At 42.3% G+C, this 20,930-nt stretch overlaps 1 protein-coding gene across 8 annotated transcripts in view; it reads left to right on the forward strand.

Annotated features, from left to right (window-relative positions):
* Positions 1-20,930, forward strand: part of dock11 (dedicator of cytokinesis 11) — a 106,597-nt gene that overhangs the window by 73,489 nt on the left and 12,178 nt on the right. For all 8 annotated transcript variants that reach the window (XM_065021874.1, XM_065021875.1, XM_065021876.1 and 5 more), the window contains 3 exons: positions 10,323-10,380; positions 11,337-11,443; positions 17,463-17,585. In XM_065021874.1, the coding sequence (XP_064877946.1) occupies positions 10,323-10,380; positions 11,337-11,443; positions 17,463-17,585 (288 nt within the window). The remainder of the gene's footprint in view (positions 1-10,322; positions 10,381-11,336; positions 11,444-17,462; positions 17,586-20,930) is intronic.

Consider the following 20,930-nt stretch of genomic DNA (forward strand, 5'->3'; position numbering starts at 1 on the left):
GGGTCTGGCGACAAATATGTAGCGAGGGCCAGCCGACTAGAGCATACAGGTCACAGTGGTGGGTGGTATAAGGTGCTTTAGTAACAAAACGGATGGCACTGTGATAAACTGCATCCAGTCTGCTGAGTAGAGTATTGGAAGCTATTTTGTAGATGACATCGCTGAAGTTGAGGATCGGTAGGATAGTCAGTTTTACTAGGGCGGCGTGAGTGAAGGAGGCTTTGTTGCGGAATAGAAAGCCGACTCCAGATTTGATTTTAGATTGGAGATTGACTGACCTTCATGTCTTAAAGTAATGATGGACTGTTGATTCTCTTTGCTTATTTGAGCTGTTCTTGCCATATTATGGACTTGGTCTTTTACCAAATAGTGCTATCTTCTGTATACCACCCCTACCATGTCACAACACCGCTGATTGGCTGAAACGCATTAAGAAGGAAAGAAATTCCATGGCACACCTGTTAATTGAAATGCATTACAGGTGACTACCTCATGAAGCTGTTTGAGAGAATGTCAAGAGTGTGCAAAGCTGTGATCAAGGCAAAGGGTGGCTACTTTGAATAATCTGAAATATAAAATATATTTTTATTTGTTTAACATGTTTTTGGTTACTACATGATTCCATATGTGTTATTACATAGTTTTGATGTCTTCACTATTTTTCTATAATGTAGAAATAGTACAAATAAAGAACCCCTGGAATGAGTAGCTGTGTCCAAACTTTTGACTGGTACTGTATATACAGTTGAAGTCGAAAGTTTACATACACTTAGGTTGGAGTCATTAAAACTCGTTTTTCAACCACAATTTCTTGTTAACATAGTTTTGGCAAGTCGGTTAGGACATCTACTTTGTGCATGACAAGTCATTTTTCCAACAACTGTTTACAGAGATGATTTCACTTATAATTCACTGTATCACAATTCCAGTGGGTCAGAAGTTTACATGCACTAAGTTGACTGTGCCTTTAAACAGCTTGGAAAATTCCAGAAAATTATGTAATTGCTTTAGAAGCTTCTGATAGGCTAATTGACATAATTTGAGTCAATTGGAGGTGTACCTGTGGATCTATTTCAAGGCCTACCTTCAAACTCAGTGCCTTTTTGCTCTTGACATCATGGGAAAATTAAAAGAAATCAGCCAAGACCTCAGAAAAACATTTTTTGACCTCCACAAGTCTGGTTCATCCTTGGGAGTAATTTCCAAATGCCTGAAGGTACCACATTCATCTGTACAAACAATAGTATGCTAATATGAACACCATGGGACCACGCAGCCATCATACCGCTCAGGAACACCATAGTACCCTCCAAGCTCGTCATCAAGCTCGAGACCCTGGGTCTCGACCCCGCCCTGTGCAACTGGGTACTGGACTTCCTGACGGGCCGCCCCCAGGTGGTGAGGGTAGGCAACAACATCTCCACCCCGCTGATCCTCAACACTGGGGCCCCACAAGGGTGCGTTCTGAGCCCTCTCCTGTACTCCCTGTTCACCCACGACTGCGTGGCCACGCACGCCTCCAACTCAATCATCAAGTTTGCGGACGACATAACAGTGGTAGGCTTGATTACCAACAACGACGAGACGGCCTACAGGGAGGAGGTGAGGACCCTCGGAGTGTGGTGTCAGGAAAATAACCTCACACTCAACGTCAACAAAACTAAGGAGATGATTGTGGACTTCAGGAAACAGCAGAGGGAACACCCCCCTATCCACATCGATGGAACAGTAGTGGAGAGGGTAGTAAGTTTTAAGTTCCTCGGCATACACATCACAGACAAACTGAATTGGTCCACTCACACAGACAGCATCGTGAAGAAGGCGCAGCAGCGCCTCTTCAACCTCAGGAGGCTGAAGAAATTTGGCTTGTCACCAAAAGCACTCACAAACTTCTACAGATGCACAATCGAGAGCATCCTGGCGGGCTGTATCACCGCCTGGTACGGCAACTGCTCCGCCCACAACCGTAAGGCTCTCCAGAGGGTAGTGAGGTCTGCACAACGCATCACCGGGGGCAAACTACCTGCCCTCCAGGACACCTACACCACCCGATGTTACAGGAAGGCCATAAAGATCATCAAGGACAACAACCACCCGAGCCACTGCCTGTTCACCCCGCTATCATCCAGAAGGCGAGGTCAGTACAGGTGCATCAAAGCTGGGACCGAGAGACTGAAAAACAGCTTCTATCTCAAGGCCATCAGACTGTTAAACAGCCACCACTAACATTGAGTGGCTGCTGCCAACACACTGACACTGACTCAACTCCAGCCACTTTAATAATGGGAATTGATGGGAAATGATGTAAAATATATCACTAGCCACTTTAAACAATGCTACCTAATATAATGTTACATACCCTACATTATTCATCTCATATTCATACGTATATACTGTACTCTATATCATCTACTGCATCCTTATGTAATACATGTATCACTAGCCACTTTAACCTCTTACCTCTACCTGGGACGCTTGCGTCCCAACTAGAGCTCTGGAAATGCAAATGTGCTACGCTAAATGCTAATAGTATTAGTTAAAACTCAAAAGTTCATTAAAATACACATGCAGGGTATCAAATTAAAGCTACACTCGTTGTGAATCCAGGCAACAAGTCAGATTTTTAAAATGCTTTTCGGCGACAGCATGAGAAGCTATTATCTGATAGCATGCACCAATACACTACAACAGAAAAGCACAGCAGGGGACGTAAACAAAATAATTAGCATTTCGGCGTTACACAAACCGCACAATAAAATAGAAAACAGTCATTACCTTTCACCATCTTCTTTGTTGGCACTCCTAGATGTCCCATAAACACTATTGGGTCTTTATTTCGATTAAATCGGGCCATATAAAGCCAAGATATCGTTATATGTAGACTGTGTGATAAACGAAAAAAACAGCGATTTCACAACGTAACGTCATTTTTAAAAATTCAAAAAGTAGACGATAAACTTTCACAAAACACTTCGAAATACGTTTGTAATGCTACTTTAGGTATTAGTAAACGTTAATAAGCGATAAAATTCATCCGTAGGCGATGTACATATCATTAGCTGTCTTCTTGGAAAAAATTTCAGGAGAGAGCTCTTCCGGAATGATCTGGGCGGAGACCGGAGGTACGTCGTGCCCCTCTTTCGGTTCAACCAAGAATCAAAGAGGATTAAATTCACAAGATACTCGACTACATGGGGATGCTGTGGGAGTTGAATGCTCGGTCTTATCTAATTCGGCTCACTGTTAACAATTGCTGGAAGTGGCGCAAGGATATTTATTTCCATTTTCTGTGATCAGGTTTTCCTGCGCTTTCCGATGTAACGCACGTTATGTAATAGCCACAGTCGTGATTTAACCAGTTTTAAAAACGTCCGAGGGTTTCCTATACACACATTCTAACCATATGAACGTACTATATTCCTGGCATGAGTAGCAGGGCGCTGAAATGTTGCGCGATTTTTAACAAAATGTTCAAAAAAGTAGAGGGTAGGAGCAAGAAGTTAACTATTTTGTTTACATACTCATCTCATATGTATATACTGTACTCGATACCATCTACTGTATCTTGCCTATGCTGCTCTGTACCATCACTCATTCATATATCTTTATGTACATATTCTTTATCCCCTTACACTGTGTATAAGACAGTAGTTTTGGAATTGTTAGTTAGATTACTTGTTGGTTATTACTGCATTATCGGAACTAGAAGCACAAGCATTTCGCTACACTCGCATTAACATCTGCTAACCATGTGTATGTGACAAATAGCATTTGATTTGATTTTGAAGGAGGCGCGTTCTGTCCTAGAGATTAACGTACTTTGATGCGAAAAGTGCAAATCAATCCCAGAACAACAGCAAAGGACCTTGTGAAGATGCTGGAGGAAGCAGGTACAAAAGTATCTGTATCCACAGTAAAACAAGTCCTATATTGGCATAACCTGAAAGGCTGCTCAGCAAGGAAGAAGCCACTGCTCCAAAACCGCCATAAAAAAGCCACACTACGGTTTGCAACTGCACATGGGGACAAAGATCGTACTTTTTGGAGAAATGTCTTCTGGTCTGGTGAAACAAAAATAGAACTGCTTGGCCATAATGACCATCGTTATGTTTGGAGGAAAAAAGGGGATGCTTGCAAAACGAAGAACACCATCCCAACCGTGAAGCACGGGGGTGGCAGCATCATGTTGTGGGGGTGCTTTGCTGCAGGAGGGACTAGTGCACTTCACATAATAGATGGCATCATGAGGCAGGAAAACTATGTGGATATATTGAAGCAACATCTGAAGATATCAGTCAGGAAGTTAAAGCTTGGTCGCAAATGGGTCTTCCAAGTGGACAATGACCCCAAGCATACTTCCAAAGTTGTGGCAAAATTGCTTGAGGACAACAAAGTCAAGGTATTGGAGAGGCCATCACAAAGCCCTGACCTCAATCCTATAGAAAATTTGTGGGTAGAACTGAAAAAGCATGTGCGAGCAAGGAGGTCTCTACAAATCTGACTCATTTACACCAGCTCTGTCAGGAGGAATGGGCCAAAATTCACCCAATTTATTGTGGAAGGCTACCAGAAACGTTTGACCCAAGTTAAACAATTTAAAAGCAATGCTACCAAATAGTAATTGAGAGTATGTAAACTTCTGACCCACTGGGAACTTGATGAAAGAAATAAAAGCTGAAATAAATCATTCTTGTGAATTGTGAAAAACTGAGTTTAAATGTATTTGGCTAAGGTGTATGTAAACTTCCGATTTCAACTGTATATATATTTTTTTTACCAATCTAACTACATAACATAATGGTAATAATGTATTTGAATGGTAAATCTCCATTGATAAACTGGGTAAATAAAGATGTAGACTAGGTCTAGTCACAATACAGGTTAAATGCATATTCAATAGGAGTGTATGCATGCATTGTGTTAGAGAACAAATATATAATAATAATGCTGTATTGTCAAAATACACTGAATATATGACAAACAATCTATTTCCCTTCCATTTGAGACTTATTTTATTGTGCTAATCAACAACATTTGCATAGAAGTAGCTTATTTTATATAAAGTATATGCTGTCTCTTTAACAAGTAAGGAGGTCATACACGAGGCAAGAGGGGGCCGCCCAGAGTCCGTTCGCTGAGTCAGTAGAGCTCGCCAGCTTGTCGTCCAAAACACCAGAAATGAGTTACCTCTGGTTTGTTCAGCCCTTCCTATGGGGAAAATTAATGGGGAAAGAATAGGGTTTTGGGATAAATGCCGAAAATAAGGTCTTAGGTTAACACAGGCTCAGGAGATCTTATACATTTTGTTCTATGAGATCATATCATTCAGTTAACATGACCTTTATGAATTATGGCGCCTTCATGTACTTTATGTGCCTTTTTTGTATTACATAATTGCTTAAAAGTTTATAAAAATTGACTTTAGCTGATGTATATTATCTCGTAGACCAAAGCGTATCAGATCTCCTAAAGCTGTGTTTACCACAGACTTTATTTTCAGCGTTTATCCAAAAACACTACAAAAACTCCATTATTTTTCCCCGTAGGCTTTGTCCAACAACCCATGGAGGAGTTAGTGCCTAAAAAAAGATTACTATTGCTCTCTATAGGTAATCTTTGGTAGAGACCTGATAGAGAGACCCGTTTTAAGTGGCAATCAGCTTTGACATTGTTTTGCGAACACTAATTAACAGTTTCAACATTTCTACATGTATCGTCGCATTATTCAAGTGCGTTAACTTCTGCAGCATGAGTTGGGCGCTAACATGATGCAGCCTAGACACCCAGTACAGGTTAGGTGGAGCAGTCACGGTGCTTTTGCACGATAAGAGTGACATCAGCTGTGATGATAGGCAGAGTTGATCCGTGAGACACATTTGACAGAAGTACCGAAAGTAACAGAAATTCTAGTACTAAACCGTTTTTCATTTTCTAGAATCTAAAAAGTACAGAAGTTATACCGTGCAACACAATACAGATATCTGACTCTGGGTCAGTACAAAGTCCACAGTGTCCTGCAGGGCATTGGGGCATGAGCCAACTCTTTTTTAAGGACAGTGCTTAGGGGATGAGGTGGCTGAGTGGTTAAGGCGACGGATTGCTAATCCATTGTTTTCTGCATGCGTGGGTTTGAATCCCATTCTTGTTGCACAACATTTTATATTGTGGGTTCAATTCCCGCAGGGGTCACATACACATACTAATAATGGATGCACTTACTGTACTCTGTCACTTTGCATAAAGGCTTATTGCTAAACATATATTTGTACATTGTAACTGTGATGTATGCTGAGGTGGTTTGTATAATGCCTTTTATCTGCAGCCCTGAGGAACTATTGACATTAGGTTTATCCATCAGGGAGCCTGTGCTCTCTCTCTCTCTCTCTCCCTGTCTGTCTGTTTGTGGCTTCTTCATACACTGAGTACTTAAGCAGGTAGTGTAAACCAAGACTCATACTGCTGTGGCTGTGTGCCAGTGTCTGACTGTCAATATTGGTTTAGAATTTAGTTTCAAATAAACATAGCTAAGATGGTGACCTCGCATGACTATTCCCTATATAGTGCACTACTTTTGGCCAGGGCCATAGTCAAGAGTAGTGCACTAGGTACTGTATATAGAGAATAGGGTGCCTGTTGATCACAACTGATATGACTAAAGGATTCAACATGCTCAGGAAATAACACTTTATTGTAACATGTACAGTATATCACAAAAGTGAGTACACCCCTCACATTTTTGTAAATATTTGAGTATATATTTTCATGTGACAACACTGAAGAAATGACACTTTGCTACAATGTAAAGTAGTGAGTGTACAGCTTGTATAACAGTGTAAAATTGCTGTCCCCTCAAAATAACTCAACACAGCCATTAATGTCTAAACAGCTGGCAGCAAAAGTGAGTACACCCCTAAGTGAAAATGTCCAAATGGGGCCCAATTAGCCATTTCCCCTCCCCGGTGTCATGTGACTCATTAGTGTTACAAGGTCTCAGGTGTGAATGGGGAGCAGGTGTGTTAAATTTGGTGTCATCGCTCTCACACTCCCGCATACTGACTGGTCACTGGAAGTTCAACATGGCACCTCATGGCAAAGAACTCACTGAGGATCTGAAAAAAAGAATTGTTGCTCTACATAAAGATGGCCTGGGCTATAAGAAGATTGCCAAGACCCTGAAACTGAGCTGCAGCACAGTGGCCAAGACCATACAGCGGTTTAACTGGACAGGTTCCACTCAGAACAGGCCTCGCCATGGTCGACCAAAGAATTTGAGTGCACGTGCTCAGCGTCATATCCAGAGGTTGTCTTTGGGAAATAGATGTATGAGTGCTGCCAGCATTGCTGCAGAGGTTGAAGGGGTGGGGGGTCAGCCTGTCAGTGCTCAGACCATACGCCGTACACTGCATCAAATTGGTCTGCATGGCTGTCGTCCAAGAAGGAAGCCTCTTCTAAAGATGATGCTCAAGAAAGCCCACAAACAGTTTTCTGAAGACAAACAGACTAAGAACATGGATTACTGGAACCATGTCCTGTGGTCTGATGAGACCAAGATAAACTTATTTGGTTCAGATGGTGTCAAGCGTGTGTGGCGGCAACCAGGTGAGGAGTACAAAGACAACTGTGTCTTGCCTACAGTCAAGCATGGTGGTGGGAGTGTCATGGTCTGGGGCTGCATGAGTGCTGCCGGCACTGGGAAGCTACAGTTCATTGAGGGAACCATGAATGCCAACAATACAACAATACTTAAGCAGAGCATGATCCCCTCCCTTCAGAGACTGGGCCGCAGGGCAGTATTCCAACATGATAACGACCCCAAACACACCTCCAAGACTACCACTGCCTTGCTAAAGAAGCTGAGGGTATAGGTGATGGACTGGCCAAGCATGTCTCCAGACTTAAACCCCATTGAGCATCTGTGGGGCATCCTCAAACGGAAGGTGGAGGAGTGCAAGGTCTCTAACATCCACCAGCTCTGTGATGTCGTCATGGGAGGAGTGGAAGAGGACTCCAGTGGCAACCTGTGAAGCTCTGGTGAACTCCATGCCCAAGAGGGTTAAGGCAGTGCTGGAAAATGATGGTGGCCACACAAAATATTGACACTTTGGGTCCAATTTGGACATTTTCACTTAGGGGTGTACTCACTTTTGTTGCCAGCGGTTTAGACATTAATAGCTGTGTGAGTTATTTTGAGGGGACGGCAAATTTACACTGTTATACAAGCTGTAGACTCACTACTTTACATTGTAGCAAAGTGTCATTTCTTCAGTGTTGTCACATGAAAAGATATACTCAAATATTTACAAAAATGTGAGGGGTGTACTCACTTTTGTGATATACTGTATAATTGTATCAGTGGAAAATACTTAGGAAATACAGTATGCTTGAGTTAACGCCAATGACTTACATCATGTGGCAGTTGGAACTGAATGTCCCAGCACTCTACTTGAACTTTGTCTTTTTATGTTTGTGTGCCGTGCAGAAGGAATCTGATATGTACAGTATGTAAATGTTTGTAACAAAGCATTCCAACCACAGACTTTTAGGGCTGGGAATTGCCAAGGACCTCACCATACAATATTATCATGATACTTAGATGCCGATGCGATATGTATTGTGATTCTTGCAATTGTATTGAGATTCCGTACTGCAATTTTATTGCGATTTGATGTTCCACACATATTGCTCACCATATGTCTGCTACAGAGAGACGAGAGAGTCGTGAAAAAATGAGTTTTGATCAGTTATGGAAATAAAAGTGCTGAAAACCTGTTGGCTCACTATTAAAAAGATGGAGAACAAGCTATAGGATGAAAAATACCAGCGTTTTGTCAAAGGTATTTAAAAAAATATATATATATTTTTTTTTTTAAATGCACACAAGGGGTGTTGGAGTATCCAGGAATTCTGCCAAGTGTTTGTCAGAGTCTAGCAAAGTAATGGTTTTCTGGAACTTGGTCTATAAACCTCTGGGTTTAGAACCGCTGTAGCCAGACAGTGAATTTGGTCTATAAACCTCTAGGTTTAGAACCGCTGTAGCCAGACAGTGAATTTGGTCTATAAACCTCTGGGTTTAGAACCGCTGTAGCCAGACAGTGAACTTGGTCTATAAACCTCTAGGTTTAGAACCGCTGTAGCCAGACAGTGAATTTGGTCTATAAACCTCTGTGTTTAGAACCGCTGTAGCCAGACAGTGTACTTGGTCTATAAACCTCTGGGTTTAGAACCGCTGTAGCCAGACAGTGAACTTGGTCTATAAACCTCTGGGTTTAGAACCGCTGTAGCCAGACAGTGAATTTGGTATGTAAACCTCTGGGTTTAGAACCGCTGTAGCCAGACAGTGAACTTGGTCTATAAACCTCTGGGTTTAGAACCGCTGTAGCCAGACAGTGAATTTGGTATGTAAACCTCTGGATTTAGAACCGCTGTAGCCAGACAGTGAACTTGGTCTATAAACCTCTGGATTTAGAACCGCTGTAGCCAGACAGTGAATTTGGTCTATAAACCTCTGGGTTTAGAACCGCTGTAGCCAGACAGTGAACTTGGTCTATAAACCTCTAGGTTTAGAACCGCTGTAGCCAGACAGTGAACTTTTTTTTTAAAACCTCTGGGTTTAGAACCACTGTAGCCAGACAGTGAACTTGGTCTATAAACCTCAGGGGTTTAGAACCGCTGTAGCCAGACAGTGAACTTTTTTTAAAAACCTCTGTGTTTAGAACCGCTGTAGCCAGACAGTGAACTTTGTCTAAAAGTGTAACGTTCGTCGTTGGGAGAAAGAGAGGAGGACCAAGGTGCAGCGTGGTAAGTGTTCATCTTGTTTTATTTAATAAGAAATACTGAACACTGAACAAAAACAATAAACAACAAATGAACAGTCCCGTAAGGTGAAAGACAAAAACCACTAAACAGGAAATAAACACCCACGAAACTAAGGTGGAAAAAGGCTACCTAAGTATGATTCTCAATCAGAGACAACTAACGACACCTGCCTCTGATTGAGAACCATACTAGGCCAAACTCAAAACACAACATGGAAAAATGAACATAGACAACCCACCCAACTCACGCCCTGACCATACTAAAAAAAAAGACATAACAAAAGAACTAAGGTCAGAACGTGACAAAAAGCCTCTGTTGTCAGGCAGGTTCATGGTTAAGGCCAAGTCTTCCTCCTTCCCGATGACTCAACACATTATGAAACCGGTTGTGTGTGTTTGCATTCTCTTGTGTTCACATGTGGGTGTGGGTAATGTTGCACTCTAGGGTTTTGCCTGTGTTAGTTGAGTGCTTACCAACCCTAACCACTGTTTGGTGTGTCTCCACAGGCTGCTATGTGTTACATCCATGTTGCTGCACTGGTGGCAGAATACCTCAACAGGAAAAGTAAGATTGTCTTTCCCCACCTCCCATGTACGCAAGGCGTTTCGCTCCACTTGTGTAACACTTTACAGTGTTGTTACATTATAGTCACAGTATTGTCTTTTTACATTATTATTAGAGGTATTACTTTTGTTAAAACTTTTAAATACATAAAAAATATTTAAAAATAACACCAGCATGTTGGCATTCTGTCCACAATGGACTAAAGCGTGGCACCTGTTTTAGCCTATTATAAGATCTTCATTTTGTCCAGCCAGGATACTTTGTACTTAACAACCCTGTCCCCAATGTTCCCTCTAATTTGTTTCCGCACTGAGCATATTTCAGGTCCGCTGGTGTGCGAACTTGAAAGTTGTGAATATTCTGTGCAATTTCTCGTCACCCGCATGTTCAATGTAGGCCGACATTCCATGAGACTTAAAATGAAGAAATAAAAAGATGCAGGGCTTGACAACCTGTTTATCCACTTGTCCTTCAGACAAGGTGACTGAAAATGTTGTTGTTTGATGCAAGAAACCACTTTACAAAATACAATTTATTTTTATTGCCATACCATTATTACAGAGAATCTGACAAATATGCTACACTCTGCCTATTGACTACTTAGCTTATTCAAGCCTGTCTCAAAATACAACACTGCCCCTTTATGACATAAAAAAGCTCTTTACTTGACTCACTTTTCAAAGATGGCTAAAAATGTACACATTTTGTGTTCTTGTAGGAAGCGACCACTCCTTCATTGCTGACTAGAAATTAGCTATATCTGGGCTAATAACTCACGTCACTTGGAGCAGCACCACAGTCTGAGAATGACTCTCCTAAATAATGTGCTGGGCCTTGTCTCATGTTGGCTGAAGTGCTGTCTACTCCCATCCTACACCCAATATTGGGTAAAAGAATGACGTAAAATATAGGGACTGGAGGTCTGTCTTTTGTTGCTATTGTTGTTTTTCTTTCAGAGATGTTCCCCAGTGGCCTGGCAGCCTTCAAGAGAATCACTCTGAACATCGAAGAGGAGGCCGCCATGAAGGAAGATACAGGAATGCAGGATGTCTACTACACAGAGGTGTGTGTGTGTGTGTGTGTGTGTACGTGCACATTTGTGATGATATGACAATCTTATCTTCATACTGTTATAACCACATAGTTAACGGTAGAGTCAGCAAAATGACGTTGCGCGAGCAGCTCCACAGATAATGCGCAAGATGCAAGACTTTGCTCTCACAGTCACACACAGTATCTGTGCATGCACACTGTTTCGTTTCACGCTCTAACAACATGATAGCCATGGGATCAGAACAGAGGAGAAGATTAGCCTCTGGCTCCAACGCTCTTAGATGTTGCGGACAGTAACCCACTATGCTGTTTACTTTGTGCATCGACGTCATATCGCTGACTCTAACTTTGACTGTAAATAGAAGGCTCTGGTGGTTGATATAGCATTTTGATTCATCTCTGGTTCATTGTTGATAGTTATTTTATATTATAACAGCTGTTGATTTTGACTTGGCCTGACTGTATCTCCTGATCTGGTCCCAGATCTGTTTGTGCTATCTTGCCAACTCCTATGGTCATTCTTATGACTGTGTGTGAGCTCATGTTTTATTATTCTCTTTCAATATTAGAACTGCCATATTTAGCCCATTTTGTTTACCTTGCCATTCAGAAAGTATTCACATCCCGAGACTTGTTCCACATTTTATTGTGTTACAGCCTAAATTTAAAATAGATTCAATTGAAATGTTGTATCACTGGCCTACACACAATACCCCATAATGTCAGAGTGGAATTATATATTTTTTAAATGTTTACAAATGAATAAGATATGAAAAAGTGAAATGTTTTCAGTCCGTAAGTATTCAACCCCTTTGTTATGGCACGCCTAAATACATTCAGGAGTAAAAATGTGCTTAACAAGTCACATAAGTTGCATGGATTCACTCTGTGCAATAATAGTGTTTAACATGATTTTTTTGAATGACTACCTCATCTCTATACCCCACACATACAATTATCTGTAAGGTCCCTCAGTCGGGCAGCAATTTTCAAACACAGATTCAACCCCAAAAAACAGAAAGGTTTTATGCCTCGCAAAGAAGGGCACCTATTGGTAGATGGGTAACAAAAAAAGCAGACATTGAATATCCCTTTGAGCATGGTGAAGTTATTAATTACACTTTGGATGGTGTATCAATACACCCAGTCACTACAAAGATACAGGTGTCCTTCCTAACTCACTTGCTGGAGAGGAAGGAAACTCAGGGATTTCACTATGAGGCCAATGGTGACCTTAAAACAGTTACAGAGTTTAATGGCTGTGATAGGAGAAAACTGAGGATGGATCAACAACATTCTAGTTACTCCACAATACTAATCTAAATAATCAAATCAAATTTTATTTCTCACATACACATGGTTAGCAGATGTTAGTGCGAGTGTAGCGAAATGCTTGTGCTTCTAGTTCCGACAATGCAGTAATAACCAACAAGTAATCTAACTAACAATTCCAAAACTACTGTCTTATACACAGTGTAAGGGGATAAAGAATATGTACATAAGGATGTATGAATGAGTGATGGTACAGGGCAGCATACAGTAGATGGTATCGAGTACAGTATATACATATGAGATGAGTATGTAGACAAAGTTAACAAAGTGGCATAGTTAAAGTGGCTAGTGATACATGTATTACATAAGGATGCAGTCGATGATATAGAGTACAGTATATACGTATGCATATGAGATGAATAATGTAGGGTAAGTAACATTATATAAGGTAGCATTGTTTAAAGTGGCTAGTGATATATTTACATCATTTCCCATCAATTCCCATTATTAAAGTGGCTGGAGTTGGGTCAGTGTCAATGTCAGTGTGTTGGCAGCAGCCACTCAATGTTAGTGGTGGCTGTTTAACAGTCTGATGGCCTTGAGATAGAAGCTGTTTTTCAGTCTCTCGGCCCCAGCTTTGATGCACCTGTACTGACCTTGCCTTCTGGATGATAGCGGGGTGAACAGGCAGTGGCTCGGGTGGTTGATGTCCTTGATGATCTTTATGGCCTTCCTGTAACATCGGGTGGTGTAGGTGTCCTGGAGGGCAGGTAGTTTGCCTCCGGTGATGCGTTGTGCAGACCTCACTACCCTCTGGAGAGCCTTACGGTTGAGGGCGGAGCAGTTGCCGTACCAGGCGGTGATACAGCCCGCCAGGATGCTCTCGATTGTGCATCTGTAGAAGTTTGTGAGTGCTTTTGGTGACAAGCCGAATTTCTTCAGCCTCCTGAGGTTGAAGAGGCGCTGCTGCGCCTTCTTCACGACGCTGTCTGTGTGAGTGGACCAATTCAGTTTGTCTGTGATGTGTATGCCGAGGAACTTAAAACTTGCTACCCTCTCCACTACTGTTCCATCGATGTGGATAGGGGGGTGTTCATCCATCTCTGGCCTGCTCGCCTCCCTACCACTGAGGAAGTACAGTTCCCGCTCAGCCCAGTCAAAACTGTTCGCTGCTCTGGCCCCCCAATGGTGGAACAAACTCCCTCACGACGCCAGGACAGCGGAGTCAATCACCACCTTAAAAGATTTAGATGCACTATTGTAAAGTGGCTGTTCCACTGGATGTCATAAGGTGAATGCACCAATTTGTAAGTCGCTCTGGATAAGAGCGTCTGCTAAATGACTTAAATGTAATGTAAATGTGTTCCCTCTGCTGTTTCCTGAAGTCCACAATCATCTCCTTAGTTTTGTTGACGTTGAGTGTGAGGTTATTTTCCTGACACCACACTCCGAGGGCCCTCACCTCCTCCCTGTAGGCCGTCTCGTCGTTGTTGGTAATCAAGCCTACCACTGTTGTGTCGTCCGCAAACTTGATGATTGAGTTGGAGGCGTGCGTGGCCACGCAGTCGTGGGTGAACAGGGAGTACAGGAGAGGGCTCAGAACGCACCCTTGTGGGGCCCCCGTGTTGAGGATCAGCGGGGAGGAGATGTTGTTGCCTACCCTCACCACCTGGGGGCGGCCCGTCAGGAAGTCCAGTACCCAGTTGCACAGGGCGGGGTCGAGACCCAGGGTCTCGAGACCCAGGGTCTCGAGCTTGATGACGAGCTTGGAGGGTACTATGGTGTTGAATGCCGAGCTGTAGTCGATGAACAGCATTCTCACATAGGTATTCCTCTTGTCCAGATGGGTTAAGGGCAGTGTGCAGTGTGGTTGAGATTGCATCGTCTGTGGACCTATTTGGGCAGTAAGCAAATTGTAGTGGGTCTAGGGTGTCAGGTAGGGTGGAGGTGATATGGTCCTTGACTAGTCTCTCAAAGCACTTCATGATGACGGAAGTGAGTGCTACGGGGCGGTAGTCGTTTAGCTCAGTTACCTTAGCTTTCTTGGGAACAGGAACAATGGTGGCCCTCTTGAAGCATGTGGGAACAGCAGACTGGTATAGGGATTGATTGAATATGTCCGTAAACACACCGGCCAGCTGGTCTGCGCATGCTCTGAGGGCGCGGCTGGGGATGCCGTCTGGGCCTGCAGCCTTGCGAGGGTTAACGCGTTTAAATGTCTTACTCACCTCGGCTGCAGTGAAGGAGAGACCGCATGTTTTCATTGCAGGCCGTGTCAGTGGCACTGTATTGTCCTCAAAGCGGGCAAAAAAGTTATTTAGTCTGCCTGGGAGCAAGACATCCTGGTCCGTGACTGGGCTGGGTGAAAAGAAGGAAGCCTGTACAGAATAAAAAATATTCCAAAACATGCATCCTGTTCGCAACAAGACACTAGAGGAAAACAGCTAAATACACTGCTCAAAAAAATAAAGGGAACACTTAAACAACACAATGTAACTCCAAGTCAATCACACTTCTGTGAAATCAAACTGTCCACTTAGGAAGCAACACTGATTAACAATAAATTCCACATGCTGTTGTGCAAATGGAATAGACAACAGGTGGAAATTATAGGCAATTAGCAAGACACCCCCAATAAAGGAGTGGTTCTGCAGGTGATAACCACAGACCACTTCTCAGTTCCTATGCTTCCTGGCTGATGTTTTGGTCACTTTTGAATGCTGGCGGTGCTTTCACTCTAGTGGTAGCATGAGACGGAGTCTACAACCCACACAAGTGGCTCAGGTAGTGCAGCTCATCCAGGATGGCACATCAATGCGAGCTGTGGCAAGAAGGTTTGCTGTGTCTGTTAGCGTAGTGTCCAGAGCATGGAGGTGCTACCAGGAGACAGGCCAGTACATCAGGAGATGTGGAGGAGGCCGTAGGAGGGCAACAACCCAGCAGCAGGACCGCTACCTCCACATTTGTGCAAGGAGGAGCAGGAGGAGCACTGCCAGAGCCGTGCAAAATGACCTCCAGCAGGCCACAAATGTGCATGTGTCTGCTCAAACGGTCAGAAACAGACTGGGTGGTATGAGGGCCCGACGTCCACAGGTGGGGGTTGTGCTTACAGCCCAACACCGTGCAGGACGTTTGGCATTTGCCAGAGAACACCAAAGATTGGCAAATTCGCCACTGGCGCCCTATGCTCTTCACAGATGAAAGCAGGTTCACACTGAGCACATGTGACAGTCTGGAGACGCCGTGGAGAACGTTCTGCTGCCTGCAACATCCTCCAGCATGACCGGTTTTGCGGTGGGTCAGTCATGGTGTGGGGTGGCATTTCTTTGGAGGGCCGCACAGCCCTCCATGTGCTCGCCAGAGGTAGCCTGACTGCCATTAGGTACCGAGATGAGATCCTCAGACCCCTTGTGAGACCATATGCTGGTGCGGTTGGCCCTGAGTTCCTCCTAATGCTAGACAATGCTAGACCTCATGTGGCTGGAGTGTGTCAGCAGTTCCTGCAAGAGGAAGGCATTGATGCTATGGACTGGCCCGCCCATTCCCCAGACCTGAATCCAATTGAGCACATCTGGGACATCATGTCTCGCTCCATCCACCAACGCCACGTTGCACCACAGACTGTCCAAGAGTTGGCGGATGCTTTAGTCCAGGTCTGGGAGGAGATCCCTCAGGAGACCATCTGCCACCTCATCAGGAAGAGGCCACACACACTACTGAGCCTCATTTTGACTTGTTTTAAGGACATTACATCAAAGTTGGATCAGCCTGTAGTGTGGTTTTCCACTTTAATTTTGAGTGTGACTCCAAATTTTTTGTGTGATTTTGTTGTCAGCACATTCAACTATGTAAAGAAAAAAGTATTTAATAAGAATATTTCATTAATTTAGATCTAGGATGTGTTATTTTAGTGTTCCCTTTATTTTTTTGAGCAGTGTATGTCCTGAATACAAAGCGTTATGTTTGGAGCAAATCCAACACAACACATCACTGAGTACCACTCTTCATATTTTCAAGCATGGTGGTGGCTGCATCACGTTATGGGTATGCATGTCATCGACAAGAGCTAGGGAGTTTTTAAGGATAAAAATAAACAAAATAGAGCTAAGCACAGGAAAACCTGGTTCGGTCTGCTTTCCAACAGACACTGGGAGACAAATTCACCTTTCAGCAGACAATAACCTAAAACACAAAGCCAAATATACACTAGAGTTGCTTACCAAGACGGCATTGAATGTTCCTGAGTGGCCTAGTTACAGTTTTGACTTAAATCGGCTTGAAAATCAATGGAAAGGCTTGAAAATGTCTGTCTAGCAATGATCAACTTGACAGAGCTTGAAGAATTTTTTAAATAATAATGTGAAGATATTATACATTCCAGGTGTGCAAAGCTCTTAGAGATTTACCCAGAAATACTCACAGCTGTAATCACTGCTATTAGTGATTCTAACATGTATTGACTCAAGGGTGTGAATACTTATGTAAATGAGATTTCTGTATTTAATATTCAATAAATTTGCTAAAATTTCTAAAAACATGTTTTCACTTTGTCATGATGTGGTATTGTGTTTAGATGTGTTAGAATTGTTTATATCATTTATTTTGAATTCAGGCTGTAATACAACAACAACATAAGTATTTCTGAAGGCACTGTACAATAAATATAGCAGGCTCTAGCTTGTAATCCGCTGATGCCTATTGATGTTCGCTGGGCCCTGGCTGTTTTCACTGACTGTGTTTCCTGGTCTGCCCTACAGGAGGTCTTAGTGGAGCGTCTAGAGCTGTGTGTAGAGGGGCTGTGGAAAGCAGAGAGATACGAGCTGATTACACACATCGCCAAGCTCATTATCCCTGTCTACGAGAAACGCCACGAGTTCCAGGTACGAGCCAAACACACACACACACACAACCATACACACACAACCATACACACATAAACAAGACTGAAATGTAAATTGAATCATCAAGAACGATGTTTCCGCAGTGTCTTTGTAAAGTGGAAGCAGCTGTGTGAGGAGTCTATCTGGCTGAATTAGTAGTAGTACTAGTAGTTTTTAAAATACCCAAAACCATTCTGTGATTGAATGCAGTTGTCCGTGGGAAAAGGGCTACTTTGTGAATCCCACAATAAGGATTCTATTGTCAGATTGAGACAATTACATTGAAGGGCACAGACAATATTGACTACTTCCTGTTTGTCTCTGTAAAGCTTTCCACTACTCTGTCCCTTGGGTTTATACAGCATAAATAAGCTCAGCCAGTCAGTTTATGGAATAAGTCCTCAAACTAAAATACTGTCCATGAGAAGTTTACCCTAATCATGTTCCACTCGCCATCTTCTCATGCTAGGACGGTCTTCTCTTTGGCTCTGGCTTTTTAAAAAAGTATTGCACTACTTTTGACCAAAGTCTCGAAAGGCCCTGGTCAAAAGTAGTGCACTAAATAGGGAATAGGGTGCCATTTGGAATTCTGACTCTGTGTTGTGTCTGTTGCCAGTGGCACATTCCTTTGGCCGATTTCTGTTCTCTCTCTCGCTCTGAGGAGTGAGACATCATTTGTTTTAATAGGGTGGTACATAAGCCTCCTGCTGATTTACTGTACATGTCATGCAGTGTAGTAGTTCCCGAAAATATCACACACACACTCATACGCACTCATACACACACACACACACACACACAGGGTTGCAAAGGGAGGGTACATTACTGGAAACCAATGTTTCCTCTAAGCTGCGTGATTGCGCGGACAGCGCAGCTCCCCGGGATTGCTGCACAGAGTGCAGAAGAAATATCAGCCCAGGGAGAGGAGTTTTCCCTGTAAGTTAACACTATCAATGTTTCCCTTTCCTGTGGCAATTGTGATCTAATCAATGTGATATTAGCCACTTTCAATGCAACATAACAAAACAAACTTTTGTTGTAGGCAAAACACATCAAAGTAGGATTCTATTGGCATGACTAAGCCCGTACTCTACACAGACCGGTGCGCCATAACCATTCAGAGCTGCAGAAGGCCTATATTCAAATAGATCGTTGCCATATATGGATCTGTGCCATTTACTTTGAACTGGACTCTGTTTACAGCAGTGATCCTGAGTAGATGTGCTTGTTTTGAGATCAAAGCAAGAGCTGCATGTAGACACGTGTGCACATTTTGTTCATGTCCTTTGCTAGTTGGTGAGTTATTAGCCCTGCTAGAGATCATTTGCAGTCAGTAATAGGGGAGTGATTGGTTCCTACGAGCATAAAACGTGGGTACAGCCTCAGTGTTCACAGTAAACACGACATTCAAGTTTGCACTCAGCAGACCTGACATTTGCTCAGTGCTGTAAAGAATTTGATGGAACATTGCTGTAAACTTTCAAAGTTTACCAGTAAACTACACAAATGTTGGTATCTTTCAAGGATTTTATGTAGTCTATTTTAAGACATTTATTGACCGTTTTGGGTACTTCAGGTAGCCTAGTGGTTAGTGTTGGGCCAGTAACTGAAAGGTTTGCTAGATCGAATCCCTGAGCTGACAAGATAAAAATCTGTCGTTCTGCCCCTGAATAAGGCAGTTAAACCACTGTTCCTAGGCCGTCATTGTAAATAAGAATTTGTTCTTAACTGACTTGCCTAGTAAAATAAAGGTTAAATAAAAAAAATTAAATTCTGATAATCTCTAGCCATCTCTTTGTCCTTAAATATACTGAACAAAAATATAAAAGCAACATGCTATTAGGAAATCAGTAAATCAAAATAAATTCATCAGGCCCTAATCTATGGATTTCACATGACTGGGAATACAAATATGCAATGGTGCAAAGTACTTAAGTGAAAATGCATGAAAGTACTATTTAAGTAGTTTTTTAGGGTAACTTTACTATTTATATTTTTGACTACTTTTACTTCACTACATTCCTAAAGACAATTATGTACTTTTTACTCCATACATTTTCCCTGTCACCCAAAAGTACTCGTTACATTTTGAATGCTTAGCAGGACAGGAAAATGGTCTAATTCGCACACTTAGGAAGAGTACATCCCTGGTCATCCTACTGCCTCTGATCTGGCAGACTCACTTAACACACATACTTCATTTGTAAATGATGTCTGAGTATTGAAGTGTGCCTCTGGCTATCCGTAAATTTAAAAAACAAGAAAATGTTGCCGTCTGGTTTGCTTAATATAAGGAATTTGAAATAATTTATACTTTTACTTTTGATACTTAAGTATATTTAAAACCAAATACTTTAAAACTTTTACTCAAATAGTATTTTGCTGGGTGACTCACTTTTACTTAAGTCATTTTATATTAAGGTATCTCAGTTTTACTCAAGTATGACAATTGGGTACTTTTTCCACCCCTGCAAATATGTATATGTTGGTCACAGATACCTTCAAAAAATGTGCCTCAGGATCTCGTCGAGGTATTTTTGTGCATTCAAATTGCCATCGCTAAAATGCAATTGTGTTCATTGTCCGTAGCTTATGCCTGCCCATACCATAACCCCACCACCACTATGGGGCACTCTGTTCACAATGTTGACATCAGCAAACCACTCGCCCACACGACGCCATACACGGGCGGGGTCTGTGGTTGTGAGGCCGGTTGGACATACGTCCAAATTGTCTAAAACGACGTTGGAGAAATTATCTGGCAACAGCTCTGGTGGACATTCCTGCAGTCAGCATGCCAATTGCACTCTCCCTCAAAACAAATGAGAAATGCTCACTAACAGGGATGTAATCAAATTTGAGCACAACATTTGAGAAATAAGGATTTTGTACATATGATTGAGAACCATACTAGGCCAAACACAGAAATCCCAAAACATAGAAAAAGGAACATAGACAACCCACCCAACTCACGCCCTGACCATACTAAAACAAAGACCTAATAAAAGAACTAAGGTCAGAACGTGACAATATGGGACCAACACTTTATATGTTGTTTATATTATTATTCAGTGTATATTAAATAATAAAAATAGAATGACAAAGCTGTAAAATATTATCCTAAATATAAACCATCAACTTAGTGAATACCTTTGGTGTTTAATATCAGGGAAATATATTTCAATTTTTCTTAAATCCTTATGTATTTATTTAATATGTCCAAATGTATTTGTTGTCAATGTTTCAGCGCCAAACTGGTGGCAGTTGTGAAGAAAACTCAATAGTTGCAGAGTTAATTTAAAATAATGCCATTGTTGATTAAGGCTATTTTCTCTTGAACCATAT

Source organism: Oncorhynchus nerka, linkage group LG8, assembly GCF_034236695.1.
Source record: "Oncorhynchus nerka isolate Pitt River linkage group LG8, Oner_Uvic_2.0, whole genome shotgun sequence".
NCBI lineage: Eukaryota > Metazoa > Chordata > Actinopteri > Salmoniformes > Salmonidae > Oncorhynchus > Oncorhynchus nerka.